Source organism: Pangasianodon hypophthalmus, chromosome 8, assembly GCF_027358585.1.
Source record: "Pangasianodon hypophthalmus isolate fPanHyp1 chromosome 8, fPanHyp1.pri, whole genome shotgun sequence".
Lineage (NCBI taxonomy): Eukaryota > Metazoa > Chordata > Actinopteri > Siluriformes > Pangasiidae > Pangasianodon > Pangasianodon hypophthalmus.
The window spans coordinates 27,531,590-27,552,036 of NC_069717.1; the positions used below are offsets into that span (position 1 = coordinate 27,531,590).

The 20,447-nt window shown below is 37.1% G+C and overlaps 1 protein-coding gene across 1 annotated transcript; it reads right to left on the bottom strand.

Annotated features, from left to right (window-relative positions):
- Window positions 1-5,438: 5,438 nt before the first annotated feature.
- si:dkey-90l8.3 (LIM domain transcription factor LMO4-B) lies at window positions 5,439-16,315 on the bottom strand. Its single transcript, XM_026945729.3, has 5 exons — window positions 15,983-16,315; window positions 12,258-12,477; window positions 10,518-10,614; window positions 8,461-8,610; window positions 5,439-7,488 (listed from the first exon to the last, which is right to left on the bottom strand). The coding sequence occupies exons 2-5, from the start codon at window positions 12,473-12,475 to the stop codon at window positions 7,480-7,482; spliced, it is 474 nt and encodes a 157-aa protein (XP_026801530.1). The 5' UTR covers window positions 12,476-12,477; window positions 15,983-16,315; the 3' UTR covers window positions 5,439-7,479.
- Window positions 16,316-20,447: the final 4,132 nt, after the last annotated feature.

Below are 20,447 nucleotides of genomic sequence, written 5' to 3' on the forward strand. Positions count from 1 at the left end.
TTTCACCAAAATCAATGCATTTTGTCAGGAATAAATTTTAAAACTAGAATGAAAAATGTTCAACAACCTGAAAAAAATGAACAATAGCTAAATAATAATTCATCCTTTTAGTCAAAATATATGACTTGCAATGACACTTTGTGTGCTCACTTTGAAAAGGTGATTATACACGAGACCTATTTGAGATGCCGCTGTGTTTGCGCACTTTGCTAGATCCGTGTATGTATGCTAACGCAATGTATTTGGAGGAAGATGATGTCATACTGTCTACTTATTTGGTAACACTGACCTTTATTTTGACTACAGCGGTGTTCTTTTGTGATAAAAAGTTTTATCTCTGAGGAAAAACTGCTACTTGTGTTTTGGAAAAAAATAGAACATATTCGGGGAAATCTGAAGAAAAAACACTAAATCAATAGACTTAGATTTGATTAAAATGGTTGTAGTTGATCATCAACTAAATCTAGACTAAAATGAGCAACAATATTTGACTAAAATATGACCAGGGTTGCCAGGATTATGGTTTTTACACTAGATTGATCTAGTTTTGGAACAAGCTTGCAGTTATGTTTTGGCTAGTTTCAAAATATTCTGCAGCTACCAAAATTGTGTTTTAAAGCAAATAGTTAGAAACAAATCTAATCGATTTCTGCAAACATGGGCTATGACAAAGTGTGTAAGTGTAAGTGTGGACATTGTATCTATGATGTACAGATTAGGAGAGGGAAAGAGAAATTATGGAGTGTAGTGCAGATTATCTGCACTACACTCCATAATTATATCTGATTATATCAGATTATATCTACACTAAGTGATGATAAAAAAAAAAGGCATTACAGCAAATCAGAAATGCGTGCGCACCACGGTGAACTTATTTCCCACGCAAAGACTGAGAAAACGAGATGAAAAATGTCTCACTTTCCTATGCATAAAGTTTTTGGGGCTAGTTTCAGGTCTTTTTGTGTGGTTTATGAGAAGTAGTTGGGCTGGAAATTTTACTGACAGCTGACAAACCTGAATATGACTAAAGCTATTACAGACTAAAAACTAACACTAAAACTAAATTCAAATTAGCTGTTAAAATGAAAACAACTGCAAATTATTCGACTAAAAGTAAACACTGGAATGTTTAAAAAAATAATAAGTAAGCTTTCTGGACAAAAAAATTAGTCACATGTGTCACTTCTTTTCTAACACTTGTTTACGTCCATCTTCACCTTAATACCAGCTGCAGTCCTGTCAGCTGAAGATCCACCAGAATCTTGCGACTGACAATCCTGTCAATTTTATCCCACTCTTCCACTGACAGGATGACAATTCAGCTGGAGTTTGTGGGTCTGTTTCCGTGTTTCACTTGATGTTCCAAACAATCTCATTGGATTTAGGTCCCTACGGAAGGAATGGAAGACGTTATGAAGAGAAATAAAGCTTGAAAGGAAGTAGCAGAGACGGTTGGTGAGTGTATATTGCTAGTACAGTTATTGTAGCTTGATCTGCCAACTTGATCTGGCAACGAACCTAATACCAAGCTGAGCATGTAACGTGAATCAAACCACCAATTCTCGCACTTATTAGTGCATTATTTGACTTGTGTTGAACTTTTGAAGCTAGATATAGTTTCTACTGCAACTAATGTGAGTGTAGCATTCTAGTACACAGTCAGTTCATCTGTAGCTAACAACAGGTAAATAAATAAATAAATAAATAAATAAGCCCTCAACCCCACCCTTTTGTCATGTTCCTCTGCAAATGAAGGACAGATATAGAAGAGAGAGAGATAGTGTGTGTGTGTGTGTGAGAGAGAGAGAGAGAGAGAGAGAGAGAGAGAGCATGTGTGTGTGTGTGTGTGTTTGTGGGGGGGGCTTTGGGGTGTCAACTCGAACAGACTTCCATGTAGCTAATTTATTTACAGATTTAATTAGACCGATTGAGCCCTCACAGTTCTGAGAGAGTGAGAGAGAGATAACAGGGGAGAAATGTTGCCAGCGCTACACTAGTTTAATTACTCTCTCCTGCTCCAGATCCCCATTCACCCACGTCTGGGGAGAAGCTTAATTAAAATCCTCATTATTTTACTTTTAATTAGTTCTCCCCTTCTTTTGTTTCCTTTCACCATATGGCCATGTTCCGTGGTCAAATTAACGTAATTGAGCTAATTAAGCCGATCGCCTTAATTATTCAAAGCCTTCCTATTGGCTGATGCGCTCTTCCCCTCCCCCCTCCTCCCCCCCCCATACCCTGTCTCTTCGTCTCTCCTTCTCTGACATTCTCAGCTCACAGTTGTCAAGTGTGTATGAGGGAGTGTGAGTGTGTGTGTGTGTGTGTGTGTGTGTGTGTGTGTGTGATGCGTCGGGGCCCCCTCATCCCTCATCAGAAGCCTGTCACTGCAGCCCCCGCCCGAGAAGATGTCTTCGAGAACGTTCCCGTGACAGTAATGTAGCAGACAATGTCCTCGTCTTCGTCCTCATCCTCATCCTCATCCTCCTGCCGTGTAGAGAACCACGAGGGATGAAAACTGTGACTTTAGACCCTGCACTCAGCCTCTGTAGAAATGTACGATTTATAAATGGGGAACTGGAATAAATTTTAAATTGTAAACTGCAATAAATATGTTTTTTCTTCATGATTAAAGGTATACTCCAGTGGTTTTCAATCTAATGTCTATGCATCACGTCTGTACTGTATGTACTGTAATATCACCACGTTTCCCTGCACGGAGACAACAACAGAAATCTTTTCGACTAGAAACTCACTTAGAATGGAAGTCTAAGGGCAGTCATTGAATTCTGTCAATAAACATTTAAAACACAAGTTATTTCATGCAATCTGATTGGCGGAAAATTGTTGCAGTCTTTACGAAATGTGTATCATTGCGGTCGCTAAGCAACAGCAACAGTCACGTTACTCCAAGCTGTTCCAAATCATGAACTATACTTTAACAAATCCATATATAGAAAATAAGTAGGATAAGAAAGATAAAATACAGCATATTTTGTTGGATGGGCTGTAAATATTGTTTCCACAGAGATTGAAAGAGCGGTTATATGTTTAATTTGTGAGTAAATTAATGCAGTGTTTAAAAAATATAATCTCAGTCAACCTTTTCCTATTAATTACATTAGCTGATGCTAATGAAGTTCGCAGGCTTAAAATGTTTCACTCGTCCTCTTACTTCTTTCCAACACCTGTGATGGGACGATTGTTTTTGTGGCAGAAGAATGTTCGTCATTTCTTTCTTTCACTGCAAAAGAAAAGAAGGAAACACTCGAGGTCGTGTCAGGAATCACATCATGGCTGTGAAGATCGATGTAACTCGGCTCGCATCTGAGACCAAATCGCAGCCAAGATGTAATTCTGAATAACACATGCCCTCTCATGTTCTTGTTCTGTTACACTCTAACAGATGTTAGGATGAATTTTTTTTTTAAACATCTTACCAAAGCTGTTCTTATGGAGTTTTGTCTAACTTTCCAACACTGGTGCAATACACTAAAAAGTAGTTCCTGTTATCAACAGAGTTAGTGGTGTCCATGCACCTTCAGATCCAAACGCATAAGCACAAATTCTTCTGAAAAAGTTCTGAAAGGACAAATTATTAAGATGTAAAGCTTTATTCACAAAAAAAACCCTTTGAATTCATAAAGAATTTATGAAAGCGCTTTCCATAAACGCTGTGCATAAACATCTGCCCTAACATCTGCCCTAAGACTCTAGTTTGGAGTAAACAGGTTTTCTGTAATTTTCACAGAACAAACAAAATGCTGATTTTTTTTTTTTTTTTTTTTTACCAGATTGAAACATGATTAAAATAGCGAGAGTATTCCTTTAACTTTCGTTTTTAAAGATTTAAATCTATTTTACAGTGTAAAATCAGTGATTTTGTGACAGTAACCGGAAGGTCGTGAGTTAGAATCCCACGACTCCCAAAGACACTTTCATACTCTTGAGGATGATCGTTTAGCCTAAAGTGTTTAGCTCGGTGCTTATATGTAATAACTCATTTGCTTCGCTTAAAAAATGTTGTGTATGTGCTTAGTCATCAGGCCTGAAGGATGAACCTACAGTAAGAAATTTGCATAAATTTGCAAACCTGCCTGTAACCTCTACTCTATACCGACCAGAAAGGAGATGCACAGAGCATAAGAAGCCTCTTGTTAGGGTTGTATTTAAAACACTCCTGCCTCTTTTGCGTCTATCTCCATCACACTCTTTCCTCTTTCTCTCTTTCTCAGCATGAAGCACGGAAGCTCAAGCAATTAGACTCATTTGCATGTGTTAATATGATTAATTAGTGAGCATAAACACTTTTTTCCGTGACAGAAGCCGCACAGCAATCCGTACACCTGCAAACTTTTTTTTTTTTAAATCCTGATCGACGATAAAGCTCATCAGGCTAAGAGGCTTTTTCTTCCAGACCTGCTAATTGGCATCTGAATATGCCTGGCTAATTAGTAATATGCAGATGAGGCTCACTCCGTCTGAACACAGTGTGTGAGCTGTGGCGCAGTGGGTGTACAAACGGCGCCTGTGGTTTTATACCTCGAGATATGAAGATAATTGTAATTAATGGATTTGCATTGAAAATTTTTAATCATTCCGCTCAAAACTTTAGAGCTGCACTGTGAGAACCGAGCAAGAAACAAGAAAAATAAGACAATGGTAAAAGGACCAGAAGGTGTGGATGGTATTTCTGTTTCACCAAGAGTTAGAGGAACGTCAGAAATCCAACAGATCGTCCAGTCATTAATGCGGAGTTAATAAGCCATCGCTAATCTCAACCCACGTCACATGACAGCTGATGAAGCGGAGAATTGATCGCTAATGACCGAATCGGGTTTAAAATGGCCACAGCGTGCACCTGTATGCCTGGCTTCATGTAACAAACTCAGTCACGTGTACACATTATGCAATCATTGTTATTACGTGACACTTAACGTGAAGCACTCAGCACTTTTTGGATGGGAGTAGGTTACATGAGGACTCGGGTTAATTCGACGATTTCCTCCTAAATGAACCAAATTTCTGTTTTTTTTTGATCAAGTGCTCTGATTATCCGCATTGAAACCTGATTGACTTTGCAGACAGCAAAGTGCATTGTGGGGGAAAAAAAAGTTTTTGACCATTGCTACTAGCAATTTATTCATTTACTCGCCTAGCATGCATATTCATATTAATCCCTTCCTAAATCATAGGCTAAGAAGAGTGTGATAAAATTTGGATTTTTTGTTTTTTAGAAATAAATGAATGAGAAGTTGTATTTCTGTTAGTTCTGTAAACATCCTTAAGTTACATGCTACAGATAGAAGTCCTGTATATTCAAACAGTTAATGCATGTAAAACACAAACATAAGACCATGTGTGACAAACATCTGGGATCGTAGGGGGTTAAAAACACAACCCTATGGAAACTGGGTCATCCTGCGTTAATTTAATTGCCATCCAGAGTTTTATTACATGTAATTATTAATTAATTAATTATTCCATCCAAATAAGACTAACAAAATGTGATAATTTGCAAACTTCGCACAAAGTTATTAGGCGTCCAACACAGGATCAAGTCTGGGATTGTTTACTGAAGGCTGCAGTGGATCGATTGCATCTTGTTCTTATTCATTTTTATTAGACAGATGTGTTAATTTAATTGATTTTATTAAAGTACCGTTACTTTTGCTTGACACTGGTCCAAAGTTTGAAGCTGCTCCCTTGTATACAAACATTAATTCAAATGAAAGGTGAAGTCACATTGCTTGCTTTGCTCTGCAAATCTACATTCTTAAGAGAAAAAAAAAAATCTCTTTTAGAGAAGGTTTCAAGAAGAACCATTATCTATCGAAAGAATGTGACATATTCGACCAATCACAACATTCATCTCCTACTCACATGGTTTTCACATGGACCAGAGATCATTTCCGTGATAACACATAGGTTTGAAAACAGCTTTCGCACACAAGCAAAAAAAAAAAAAAAAAAAAAAAAAGTCAAGTGTGAAACACAATTAAGCTGGCTTTACACTGTGTGATTTTTGGCCCATTTTTGCTTTCTCAAAGTTTTGGCATTGTGAGAAACTGTTGATTAAAATCTCAATGTGAGTGTGAGCGCTGCTACGACGCTCGTCTAAAATCCACCAATAGGATGACGCCAAACTCACGGGACAGCTATGAATCGCGTAGCTACGAAGAAGCAAACGGCTGCACGAGCTGATTTGCGGATCACGCTGATTGATGACGTTATCAGAATGTAATAATTTTTTATAATCACAGGTCTATCGTAAGAGGATCTTCACTGTATAATCTGACATGGAGAACATGTGCTCTCGTACGGAATTCGGCGAATGTGATGAGCCACAATCTTAAAGACCGCCTTTAATCATGTAGATGTGGGCGGAGCTAAACACACTTCTATTGCTTTAGGTATTGCAGGAGTTATTCTTTAATGCCTTTCAACAAATACGACAAAGCCAGCTTAGTCGAGGGCAGAGTGTGTGTTGGAGGAGAAGGAGAAGGAGGAGGAGGAGGGGTTCAGAGATGTGTTGTGTACGTTGATTGCAACACGGTAAACAGTTAATGTGCGTGATTGTTTTCAGGCAGTGAATCGAAAGCAGCGAGCTCCTCTTAATTAGCTAGGAGGCAGATTAAGCTTTAATAAATTCGAACACAGGATCAGAGCAAAGTTCAGCTTCCCCTGTGCAAATGCAAGAGCAGATACCACACACACACACACACACACACACACACACACACACACTCCACGCTTACAATTAATTGCTTCTGTAATGTTCCGAGCTTACTCGCTCCTTCGGGTAATGCGTTTTGCACCAACGGGAGTGAAGCTAATCACTACATGAACAAACAGCAATAAACAATATGCATCATCAGCCGTGTTGTTTAAAAAAATATTCAGGTTTCTTCATTTTTAAAGCATTTATTGTATATTGTGTTTTAAATAAGTAAGTGTCACATATTGACTATATGATTGAACTGTAACACGTGGCACTGTTATAAAAAGAGTATTTACACCTCAACCATGAACCATGTCCAAAAAGAAAAAAAACAAAACCACCCACTGCGGTTCTGCCGGCTAGCAAAAGCAAACACCCAGAAATAAAAATAAGAGCACAAGCAGTGCGGTACTGCTGAAAGCCACACTTCACTGTCTTCAGGTTCCACATTTAAAGTCTTTAGAGTCTATCTGAAATCACGTAGAGTCCATTAGAGATAAACCCGGGTCCGAAGAGAGTCTTGCGTACCGAGAAATCCTGCATCTCCATTCAGAAAGAAAAGGAAGGAAGGAAGGAAGGAAGGATGAGTTCCTGCGGAGGGGCCGGGGAGTGAAGTACAGAAGTGCATTAAGACCTTTCAGGATGTGAGTGTAGGAGAAGTGCATGCACAGGAGAGCCGGAGAAGATCACGAGGCCAGAGATCCATGACAGTCAGCGGGATGGGGGGATGAAGTGAGGACGAAGACGAGGAGGACGGCCTTTCAGCAAACCTGCCGAGACGAGACAACAGTCAGAGCTTCTCAATCAGCCGACAGCAAAACAATGACAAAAATGATTTCAGAAAAAAGTTTTCTAAGAGGGAACTCGTGTGTTGTAGTGTTCTGCAGAATTTGTAAGAGTTCCCGCTTTAGGGTGCTGAACTGAACCAAATCTTTGCGCACTGCTAATAACGATCCAGAAAAAAATTAACAATAATAATTATCCAATAATTATAACCTATATTCTTTTCCTGATCAGAAAATTGACACTGTTCAATCCAGGTTCTAACCTTGAGTCTGACTGAAGCATGTGATGACTTTCGGGGCAAAACTATCGTCTTTTACCCTCCAGGAAAAACCCAAAAGTTAGTAGGGACATTTCAGTTACCGTGGAAGTTAGTAGGTCTGAATTTTTTTGAATGGACGGCGTTACATCACGGATCAAGTCCAGGACAGTGACTGCACTCTAGAACATCCTCATTAATCTTTATAAGCTGAATTTAGCATGTGTATAGTGTTATAACTTGGCTTTCAAGCAGCTGAATGGCTTAACTAACGATGCAAGCAATGCTAACATGCTAATACTGGTGCTTAGAACTCAAAAGAGTTTATTACAAAGAAAAAAACGACAGGGATGGCACTGTTGAACATCACCCTTAATCAATTTTGTGTGTTTGTAGTGTTATAACTTGGCTTTCAAGCTAAATGATAGTGATGTCATGACAGTTCTTGCTATAGTTCATGCTAGTTAGCATGCAAACTCTAGCTGTACCAATGCAGGATCTGGGGGCGGAGCTTCGTGTGCATGGGTGGGGATAGGGCGCAGGTTCAAGGAGTAAACGTTTTTAACCGTTAGAGAGCTACTCTTTCCAAATTTGAGATGTTACTTGATAGACAAGAGTCAATAGTTACACCATCACACAATTAAGCTTTTATTTTAACATGAGACTAAAGCAGTGCAAGGTTTTGTGGGTCCTCACTCACTTTTTGGTCAGGCAGCACGGGGTTGCCCTGCAGATGCGCACTGAGCAGGGTGGCACTGGGTCGGTCGTGCTCGCAGAAGATGGTGCCGTTGACGTAGTGGAAACGGTCGCCGGGGACCAGACGGTTTCTGCACGTCGCACAGGAGAAACACTGAAGAATGAAACGGCAGAAAATTAATTCAGACGAGCCCTGGACACAAAATGTTGACTTTACGACTGCAAACCGATGTATAGCTACAGAAAGAAAAAAAATCGTGTTAACTTGGCTTCATATTTGCGTGCTGTATATATTTAAAGAAACTCGGAAAGGTCAGAGCACTCATAAGACAAAAAAAAAGTGCTTTGCTTGAGGGCTGATTTGCATATTGAAGATGTCGGCAATATCGGTATTAATAAGACAAATATTACAATAATGAAACAGACGTGTTAGCTACGTTATCTCTGTGAAGCCTGACAGACGTACACTTTTCCTGACTTTGTGCAATAATTTTTGTCATGTACTTCCTGGGAACCTGAAGGTGTTTCTCTGTAATTTTCTATAACCGCAGCTCTGACGGTAGTGCAGCTGCAAATAACAGGTTTATATTAATGCGCTCGTTCTAATACGTTAGCGTTTCCATAGAAACAGCTCGTTCACATGGACTTGTACCGCAGACGATCTACATGACCTACGACTAATAATAGACAGATTTAAAACTGTGTTATTTAACAAATAAAAAATTTATAATCATTGATAATGGTGAAGTTTTCTGTAAAGTGATGTTAATTCAGCATTTATGGAAGGAGTCTCCAGTGTCAGAGACATGAAACGGTCAGTAACAGGAGTTTACGCGGAGTTTGTAAAATCACAGGCTGTGATTTTTTTTGTCTTATTAACTTCAAGAGAGAAAAAAAAGAGAGGCTGGTGAGGAAAAGACTCTTTATAGCTGCTATAACGTCAGTGAGAACAGGAACTAACATTCCACGTAACTATAAACAGTAAAAAAGTCTGACTTGTCTTTCTTTAAAAGCCTTAAAATATTTATATGCATATCCAGATTCTTTAGATTTTCTTTTTTTTTTTTTTAAACTGTAAATGGCATGATATAAGAACTTTGATTCTGTCTAACAATCAAAAATTTAAAGGAAATGGAATGTCCATGAGTTAAAAAAAAAAGGCTAAAATAGTATGTCTGAAATCATATAAAATAAATCAATCTTCCAATGTCCAAAATTTTTAGTATGAAAACGTGTAAAATATGTAATGAAGACAAACATTTTAGAAAAAAAAAAACATTTCTGAACATACAAAATTCACACAGTTTGGGACTGTTGCATGTTGCAAAGAGGTAATAAAAAAATTAAAAAAATAAATAAAATCTTCCCGGGGGAAAAAAAAAAAAAAAAAAAAAACAGAAACAAAAACACTAGTTTAAAAACAAATTTAATAAAAAATTGTATTTAAAAATCTAAAGCATTCAGTGGAGTCCGGAGTGGAATTTTTACTTACATTTTTTTGATTTTATGTAAAATGTTCATAAAGATAGTAAACAATAAATGTACTATTGTGCATGTTAATAAACAATTAAAGTAAACAATAAATAATCTAGAGCACTACAAAAGTTCTCCAAGTGATTTTTTTTAGGTGATTTTTATATTTTAGGAAAATATATGATGTAAAAGAGCCGTAATGTCCATGAGTATGGACACTACGCACGAAAGGGTTAATGGAAAAAGTGATACGAGGGATTAAAACATTTAGAGGACATGCTGTTTAGAGTGGAAACAGTAACTCTGCTTCATCACTCCACCCATCGTTGATTATTTTCCTAGAACGGCACTGCAGGGAGTGTTTTATCCCTTATTTAATGGATGTCATATGATGACCAGTGTTTATTTTTTTGCCATAATATTCTAATACTACGCTTGGTATCGGTTTTATTCCGTCACAGTGTTTGATGAGTGTTATATCCGCACACCTTTGCGCTGGCGTTATCACACACTCTGAACAGACAGGAGGTTAAATGTGGTAAACATTTTTTTCTGACGCGATGCCAGCAGACGGGCCGCGGCGCTCACCTTGAGGTGGTAGACGTTGCCCTGCGCCCTCATCACCATCTCACTGGGAGGGATCGACTGGCCACAGGCACTGCATGCACCTGTGTGCCCGAACAACCTGAAACACACACACACACACACACACACACACACATACACATGATGAGTGAGCTAGAAGGATCCATCATCACCCTCAGGGACTACAACATTCACTATCTCTGTTTTTAAATGGCACCGCGGAGACAGCTCACATATAATGAGCACATCATTAGGCGTACCGCGCTTATCTTAGCCCCAAAAAAAACAGAAAAAGAAAGCACGTTACGATATGATGCGAGTTATCTACGACACTTTGAAGTGCTGGGAAAAAGTGCACGAGTGGCGATGGAAATGAGTCTGATGCAAATGGAAGTAAGAGCTGCACATCCGTCAGCAGACCTGCGCAGCTTCACTCGGCTCATTTGCATCGCAAATCAGGAAGCCTTCACCTACACCGGCCCTTGTGTTAACTCAGGAGGAGTTTGTAATTTGCTCTTGACTCAAGATCGCAGCAGTCTGGGGGGTGAAAAAAAAAAAGAAGAAAAAATAGAGAGAGAGAAGCTGGAGTTTATTCCCGGACTCAAACCATGACCGTAGCGTGAGTCAGTATTACATCATCATGGCTTCCTCGTGCATGGCTGTTGGTGTTGGTGCTTTCAGCTCGCTCAGTTTAAACACACTCAAGTCCACTGAGGACAAGTGCTCATTCACAAAACTGCTGAGGAACACCACATAACAAAACACAACACAAATGTTTCACAGTTACAGTTCGGCCAAAAATTTTAAAAAAAAAAAAACATTTACATAAAAAAAAATTTTACATTTATACACAATTCTGATCAGTAAAGACGTGTACAGAGTCTGATGTTTGCTTCTTTAGTTTTCTTCTATAGCTGGGTGATGACAATATAATATCGATATGTGTGTGTGTGTGTGTGTGTGTGTGTGTGTGTGTGTGTGTATATCATGATACACACTGTGTATTGTAGAAATACCTTTGAGAATCGTAATATATGATATGTTTGTCTTATCGTAGACAAGCATCGTCTTATCGCGCAACCCTGCTATAGCTACATTAAAAAACGATGCATATAACTATGCATATAACATCGTATATACTGAATAATAATGATAATAATAATCATAATAATAAAGATTACCCGACTTAAGAAAGGAATAAATCTCGTGGTGTTGTGCGGTTATCCACAATGCAGTGGCGTGATGAAGCGGAGTTACTGTTACCATCCTGATCTTGATTATTTTCTTATAAAAGCACATCCGGAGGTGATTTATTCCTCTTATACCTCAATAATTTGCCAATTAGAATTTGTATGTATTAAAGAATGACACGTTGTACCTTTTATCCCTTTATAGTTACGTTTAAAGTTGTGGAACATCCACGAAACATGTTAGCTCCTGTTCTCACTTACGTTAGAGTATACTTGTATATATCAGCCTGTTTATTTTCAACAAAAAGCGCAGCTTGTCGTGATATCAAGAAACCGTAAAGTGCGAACTCATCGTTCCTGAAGACTTTCCATTGGAGGAAAACAGCTGAGACTGGAGACTCCTTCCATAAACATTACATCTCCTTACAGAAAGCTTCCACGATGATCTGTTTTTCTTTACTAAATAACAATATGTTTATTAAACTGCTTTACTTTTGTTTTTTGTGTTCTTCGTTTGTTTGTTTGTTTGTTTGTTTGTCTTGGCGATTCTGACCTGATGTAGTCGCTCCTGCACAGGATCATGCCTCCTTTGCTGTAGCACGTGGTGCCGATGTCTCCCAGCTGAGCCTGGCAGCACGAGCACTTCAGGCAGCGTGTGTGCCAGTAGCGCTCCATGGAGAAGAGGAGGAAGCGGTCGGAGATTTGGCCTCCGCAGCCCGCGCACGCACGTGACGCACACCCGGCTCCGCCCACCGCCTGGCTGTTCACCATGCCTACACAACAACACAGAAGAGTCAAGCATGTCCAACTCATCCACAAGTTACCACGACAACCTCAACATCTGTCACAATATCAAAATACATACAGCTAAAAAACATTAACAGACAAAATAACAAAAGTGAGATATCTTGACAGCTTGTCAGCAAATTAAACGAAAATGAGATAACGTTCAGAGTTTAACCGCCCTTGACTTCATTTGATTTGTATACTGATTACAGATCATTCAGAGGAAATAATTTTGATTTTCACACTCATAATATAATATATGCAGCATACCTGCATATTTAAATACAAATTACAGTCGAGTGCAAAAGTTTGTACCCCCTTATGACAAAATGAAGCTCTTCTCTCTGACATTTCTTCTACCTTTAACAGAGGTCACAAACACTACCTTCTTCAAATCACTGAGAAAGTGTTGACTTGTTAAAACGTAATTTCAAACTATGTTTCAGTTGATTTTTGTCTTTTTAACATTTTGGGATAAATAGTAAAATAGATGTATGTTTTCTTTTCCCTCTACTCAAAGACTAGGAAACTGGGGGTGTGCAAACTTTTGCATTCAACTGTACTTGTTTAGCCTAGCCTATTCAGAGTATATATATTTTTTATTTTTTTGTAGTGTTGTAGTTTTTATAGTTTAAAACTCTTGGTGATTGGAGACGGTTTCATTATGTGCTATATGACAAATATTTCATAACCATTTCAATTTCAAGCACAAGAACTAAAACTGAAAAAAAAAAAAAATCAAATCAAAAATCTGCATAAATCAATCCATGATAAATTTTATCATGAATAAAAAAGGGAACAATGTATTCACAGTTGTGTTCATGTACAAATCACATATTTATTTAATTTACTGGATTTAATTTACTGCCATCACGTCATGTACAGTACAAAATGAAAGAGTGATTAAAAAAAGCCAGACCTCTGTGGATTAAGTCACGGAATTTAAGACTAAAGCAACTCATAAATGCTGTAACGACTCTTCCATGCATCCAGAACTGTGTGTGCATGTTCAACATTTAATATGAACACACTGAGAAGTTAATAAAACTCTCTCTCTCTCTCTCTCTCTCACACACACACACACACACACACACACACACAGGATGCTTTATAGAGACTGAAACTGTTAAACTACTTCAGAGTTCTGCATTACTGCCACAAAACACGGCTTAAAATCTGAATCTCTTTTCACTGACATGGAAATTGTGCTGGCAGATCAACACCAGAAACTTTAACACGCACACACACACACACACACACACACACACACACACACACACACACACACACAAACACACTCATACAGGTTAAAAGGGACTTTGTTAGTTTAAGGCATAACTAGATTTGCGCTTGATATAATAGAGTCCCTCATGACTTGTAACCTCATAGAGGAAGCTCATTAATCATAAATTCTCCAGAAAATGAAGTGAAATGGGCTTCGTGTGAAACGTTTCAGCCATATACTAACCAAAGCGAGCTCATGTGGCCTACACTACAGCCAGCATCAGTGTATGCTCCAAAGAAAACAATAAAAAATACCCAAAAAACATAACCTGATAATTTATATATACACAGTATATTTATATAACTTCAGAAGAAGAATAACTGCTGTGTACTTCAGTAATAATAGATAGATAGATAGATAGATAGATAGACAAATGTAGTAAAAATTGAAAGTAGCACACAAAGATACAGGACGTTCCAGATAAAAGTCCTTCATCAGCTGTATGTACACACTGTATATACATATAAACAGATTATATATAAATTCATATACCTTGTATACTTCACCATTTTATCATGAATAAAATACATATCGAAAGATAAACAAGCTTTATGTTATGTTATGAATAAAGTGTAAGTTTTAAATTTTGTTCACCCTTAAACAAACAAACAGACAAACAAACAAACAAATAAATTTGGGCATGGAACTTAAATTACAGCCAGGTAATGAAATTTCATTCTGCCTGTTCAAATCTTCACAATATTTATGTTCAGACAAAAAAATTTTTTTTTACCAAATTTGACTACAAATCTGATGCTTTAGTCGCCCAACAATAACCCGTGTTGCCTGATGGGACGGAAAAAACACAACTGAAAAAAAAAAACTTAATTTTTTTTTGGTACTGTTGATATCTTTTGTTAAGAAATTGCATAATAATATCTAAAAGTCAGCTTGTGATGCTTTGATCCATCTAAGAAGAATATTACAAGAGAGAATCCAGTTGATCCTATGACAACATCGAGAAACGATCATTATATCTTTGTATTTTATATAACTGATTATTCATACATGCTTACACGCAATAAAAGCTATTTTTTTTATTAGTATAAATTACAGTGTTGCTATATGAAGCTGCCTTTTCCTCTGTAAGCTGGTCTCAGTGTATGAGCAGTGTAAATACAGCTCAAAGCTCAAAACACCAGATTCTACATTTAACACCCGGCCACATGATGCAGAAAGTCTGTGGGTTTCTATACAGGAATATGATTTACTCCAAGTCCAACCTCCTGAGCTTCCTAACAAGCAGCTAGACGATGATGAAACTTGTGTAGCTGTGACAAGATCCAGACACTGAATCATCACGATTCACCACACAGAGCAGGAACAGGGAAAGAAACTACTGCAGACTGATCAGATCAGAGAAAGCCCATCAGGACGGAGATGCAGAGCAGAACCAACAGAACGAGAATGAAAGAAAAGTGGGCGAGATCGCAAAAATGTCACTTAATCCGTGATCTTTGAAGGTATTCGTCAGCAGTGATTATTATACTCGCACTGTGAGACTTTTAAAAACAAAAAACAAAAAATATGAAATGGAAAAATCTGGAAAACAGTTTAACGTCTAATCAGTTACTTGTGATGGATACAGCAGAAAAGTGTATCATAATGCAATTTATCATAATAAACTTATATATATATATATATATATATATATATATATATATATATATATATATATATCACAATATCACATCACCCAGACTTAGTTTAAAGGCAAATTTACTGTTCAGGTTTTTTTTTCCTTCTCTCTCCCTCTCTCTCTCTCTCTCTCTCTCTCTCTCTCACACACACACACACACACACACACAGACACACACACCTAGAAACACCATTAACTCTTCTCCAACAATCACAAGTATATATGATGTTTCTGATGACAGCAAAGATATAAAGTAGCCAAGAAAAAAAATGGGTTGATCTAAAAAAAATAATAATAAATATTTTTAAAAAATACATAAAAATAATAAAAATGTAGTCATTAATAAAGCTAGACATTAGAGATTTTTTAAACATTAATAAAGCTAATAAACAGAACTAATCTATATTCTATATTATAATCTACATCTATAAATAACAAAACAACCGAAACATAGAAAAAAATAGAAAATAAATAGAAAATTAGTCATAATAGACACAGGTTCAGTTGAAAGCATGAGTTAATAATAATAATAATAATAATAATAATAATAATAATAATTTCCACTCACCTTTAACTTTTTCAATAAATTCACAAAATAAAAAACCCAGAGCCAGATGTTTTCAGTCCTCACAGCTGTTTCTGCGTCCAAACCTGCAACTTGTCAAAAGTGAACTATAATAATTGATTTTATATTTAATGTTTAATTTACAGCGCGTCCCGAGACTGCACTGCGCATGCGCACACCGACAGGCGCTGACGGATAAACATGGTGCGAGCGGATACCGAGACACAGAAGCTCCGGTGTGAACGGCGTTAAACGGTAACCGGGACTGTGACCGGAAATCATCAACTCCCGTTTGTTTTCATCCCACTCTGCCCCGCGGAGGACGGTGCGCGCGCGCTTTTTTATTAGCCTTCGAGGTTGACGTAATGGAGTTGTAGCCCCGGCGGCCAATGAGAACAGCCTGGGGGCGTGGCTAAAGGAAAAGACAGGTTGCGTTCGAAATGGCGCGCGTGTTGCCAGGTCCTCTGTTTGAGTTCACTTTGTTTATTGCCTATTTATTTATTTATTTATTTATTTATTTAACATTAGATGAATCATGTCAATGTTTAATGAAAAAAAAAATCACTTCCTTAGTAGGCTACTTTCATTATTATTATTATTATTATTATTATTATTATTATTATTAACAACAACAACAACAACAATAATAAAAATAATAATAATAATAATAAATTTATGCATATATGTTATATTTTATTTTATATATCCTAAATATTATATAGTTGTTTTTTTTTTACATATATTTTTATTTTATTTTATTTTATTTTATTTATTTTTTTGCTCTTTTTGGTGATCCACTTCCTGAGAAAAATATCCTATTACATTACACATATACATTACACATTTCTGAAATCCTCTGTAGTATTACCAATTGTATAAACAAAAATATTTTTCCAGGAAAAGACACGTATCCCATATCACATAAATTCAACCAAATTAAATGCATATGAAATTTTTAAAAAATACTACAGTGGACTGCTTGTCCTGTTTAAATGTGCTGTTTCACATGTTCTCATAGTTATGCTTGATAATATTTATGATAATATGTCTAATAATACATGATCATAAGCACCATAGTGAAAGAACAGTGAAGGAAAAGTTAATATTGCGTTATTAAAAAAACATATCATTTTTCTTGAATATTTGTGAATACTGAATCTGACTCTATGATCATTTGCTGAAATTTTACTTCCATTTCTGTCTGACTCTCTAACTTCATGTTACATGGGACATTCTGTCATTTCACTGATAGTACACATTCATTCAGAAAAAAAAATATTTCATACATTTTATGACAGGTTTAAGCCAAGGCCTGTCTTCATATGCTCTCTTTCCTGTCCTGTGTGTAAATAAAGTTACACATTCAGACACAAACAGACTTCTGTTACTTCTAGAGAGTACCAGCAGAGAGCAGCAGAGCTTTATAAGAGTCTAAACTCCTCACACACAGTTGAACTTATCATCATTATAATGAAATCATGTTAATATTGTTTTTTAAATAATTTTATCATGTCCCTTTAAAGCTATGCTGTTTAGAATGTTACTTTATGTTAATGTAATATTGTAAATATAGTCCTCTTAATATTGTTATACTATTAGTAACAAAGTATTAACATTAATATTGTCTTATGCATGTTGTTATATTGTTATTTAACATATTTAACAATATTACATTTTTTGAGAAATATCAATTTTTTTGTTGTTATAATTCTCTTAGTGCTTTATGTTTGATTTTCATACATAAAAGCTAGTTGATTAATTACATATTAAATACAATACAAAATAACATGTACTTTGTATTTGTGCTTGTTACTGTATGTGCGAAAAAAACAAAACATATCCAACAAGCTTAGGAAATATCTTGTTGATGAGAGAGTTTAAAGCAGAATGACCAGATGTTTCGAGCTGACAGGAAGGTTACAGTAACTCAAATAACAACTCTTTACATCTGTGGTGAGCAGAAAAGCATCTCAGAACGGATGAGACGTCAAACTCTGAGGCAGATCGGCAGGAGATCATATCGGGTTCCAGTCCTGTCAACCAAGAACAGGAATCTGAGGCTAGAGTGAGGACAAGATCACAGAACCTGAGCAGTTAAAGATTGGAAAAACATCACCTGGTCTTTATCACATCTTCAGCAGTCCAGTTTCCTGTTCTTTGCTTGACAGGAGTAACAGGAGTGGAACTCAATGTGCTGTTCCTATTAAAATGACTGGTGAGAGTATACAGTATCTTCAAGCAAGAGCAACTAAAAGAAAAAAGGGGACACAGGGGGAAAACAAATTCAAGGCCAAATCTGAACTTGCAATTCGGCACCACATAGTTAAGGAGCCTCGAGCCAAAAATGTTAAATTCAACTGCTCAGCTTGGTGCTTGGACGGGATTCTGTCTCACTCAAGTCACATCAGATAACACTTTCCACCAAAAGGAATGAACATAAGTGTGGACAGACTCTCCTCTGTCTGTCGTCACACAATATCTGCACACGACTGCTTCCCTTCTGTCTGTTTCCACGTTTGTGAAATTCTTCTTGCTGTCAAGGGACACCGTAAAGTTTACAATAACTTTGACGTTGGTTCCACGTCCTCTTCACCAGCACCAATTACTGCCTCTGAGCAAACATATAGGACCTTTAGATTCCGGGGTTGACGTTGCCCTCGGAGCAAATACAGGAACTGAGGCTGGGTTTTGGGTTTTACATCACGTGTGACGCCAGAGAGAGGAAAGATGAGGACGTTATTTATTCATGGTGTCCCAGGCGATGGTTACAATTCATTCGCTTCTGGTTTAACTGTTTAAAGAGTACTTTACACGTGTATAAACTTCTCATTTAACATCTCTGACAGTCCAAAGAACCAAAAAAAAATCATTTTGACTTATTCAGGGTGAGAAAAAACTTCTCAAACTACACAAATCCAAAAAAACCTCACAAAGTACATATGTTGTAGCATGCAATTTCCAGCTTTCAACAGTTACACCTAATGCTACAAAGCAGGAATTTCATAAAGAATAAAACACTCCATGTTGTGTTGTTTTAGGAAAATAATCAACCACAGGGTGGTGTGACGAAGAAGAGTTACTTTTACCACCCTGAATTTGATTATTTTCATATAACAGCACCACGTGTTTTGTTCTTCTTATTCCTCAGCAATTTGCCAACTATTACTTTTTTTTATTAATTAGCGAACATTGACGATGGCACATTTTTATCCATTTAATGTTGTGGAACTTCCTCAAAACAACTTTGAGAAGTTAACAGTGATTGATTTCTCTGAATGCACTTAAAGACTTGATACGTCAAGGAAACAAGAAAGCGTCAATTAGACTAGCGCGCCTAAGCGCCGCCTCCCAAAGTTTGAAATGATGTGGATGAACTAAATGTGTACTGTTGCGTTCGACTAAAATTTGTAACTGTATTTCCGAATTCTGACTTAGAAAAACCAACGAAAACGCCCTGAACTTGGAATTCCTAATCAAGAAGACCGGAATTTCAGTGTATGATGTTCAGTGTATGATGTCATAACAACATGGCCGCTCACTCCGTCACCATTATAACTGAGACTATAGTATTCACTTAAGAGCAATCAACATAGACACATTAGTTACTGAACATCGAATGTAGAGGTTTGAGAAAGTAAATACACCATGAATGTTAAAGATTACTCATATCACTAACATTAGCTAGCTAGTTTCTTGCTAACAAACGACGAGCTTTCCTGGATGCAGCCGTGTTTTTCCCTCTTTGTAGCTCGAATATGGCAAGATTGAAAATGATGTGATTCTGAGTCCACTTCTAAATTATAAATACAGGCTCTCTCTCTGAGTTTTCTGAGCTAAAATAGCCTTGTAGCAAAAGTCGTACCCCGTAAACATTATGGACTGATCGACTGCATTCATTCAGGGTAAAGGTAACACTGTGTGCACTAATGTTTTCTGACTTCCTGTACTACTGTGGTAGGTCAGAATCGTATTTACTGTGTAAGTGTGTGTGTGTGTGTGTATCGGGGGGGAATTTAGGCCGGATGGTATGGCGGGGAAGGAAGGGAAAGGAGACGGTAAAGCTCTGTATGGAATTTAGGAGGAGGGTGTGATGTTTGCACTGCTGAGTCGTATTGTGTGTGGAGAGAGGAAGAAAACGGAAGAGTCTGCAAATGATTCTCTCTCTCTCTTCCTAGCTCTCTGTCTGTCTGTCTGTCTGTCTGTCTATCTACCTACAAAAATATGGTTTGAAAAATGTAGACATTGGGGGAAAAAAAAGTTTTGTGAGACATAATTTGTTTCAGATTCCTTTAGGAAGTGTAAGCAGAGATGTTGGAGATTAAAGCACTAGATTTATCTTAATCTATGTAAATGTATATGGACATACTCTCTAATTATAAATTATAGTGAAAATACTTCTATTTATTTCTGTTTTTCTTTTCTAATTGAATCCAACAATCTTCATTACAAATTATATTACTGATAACAA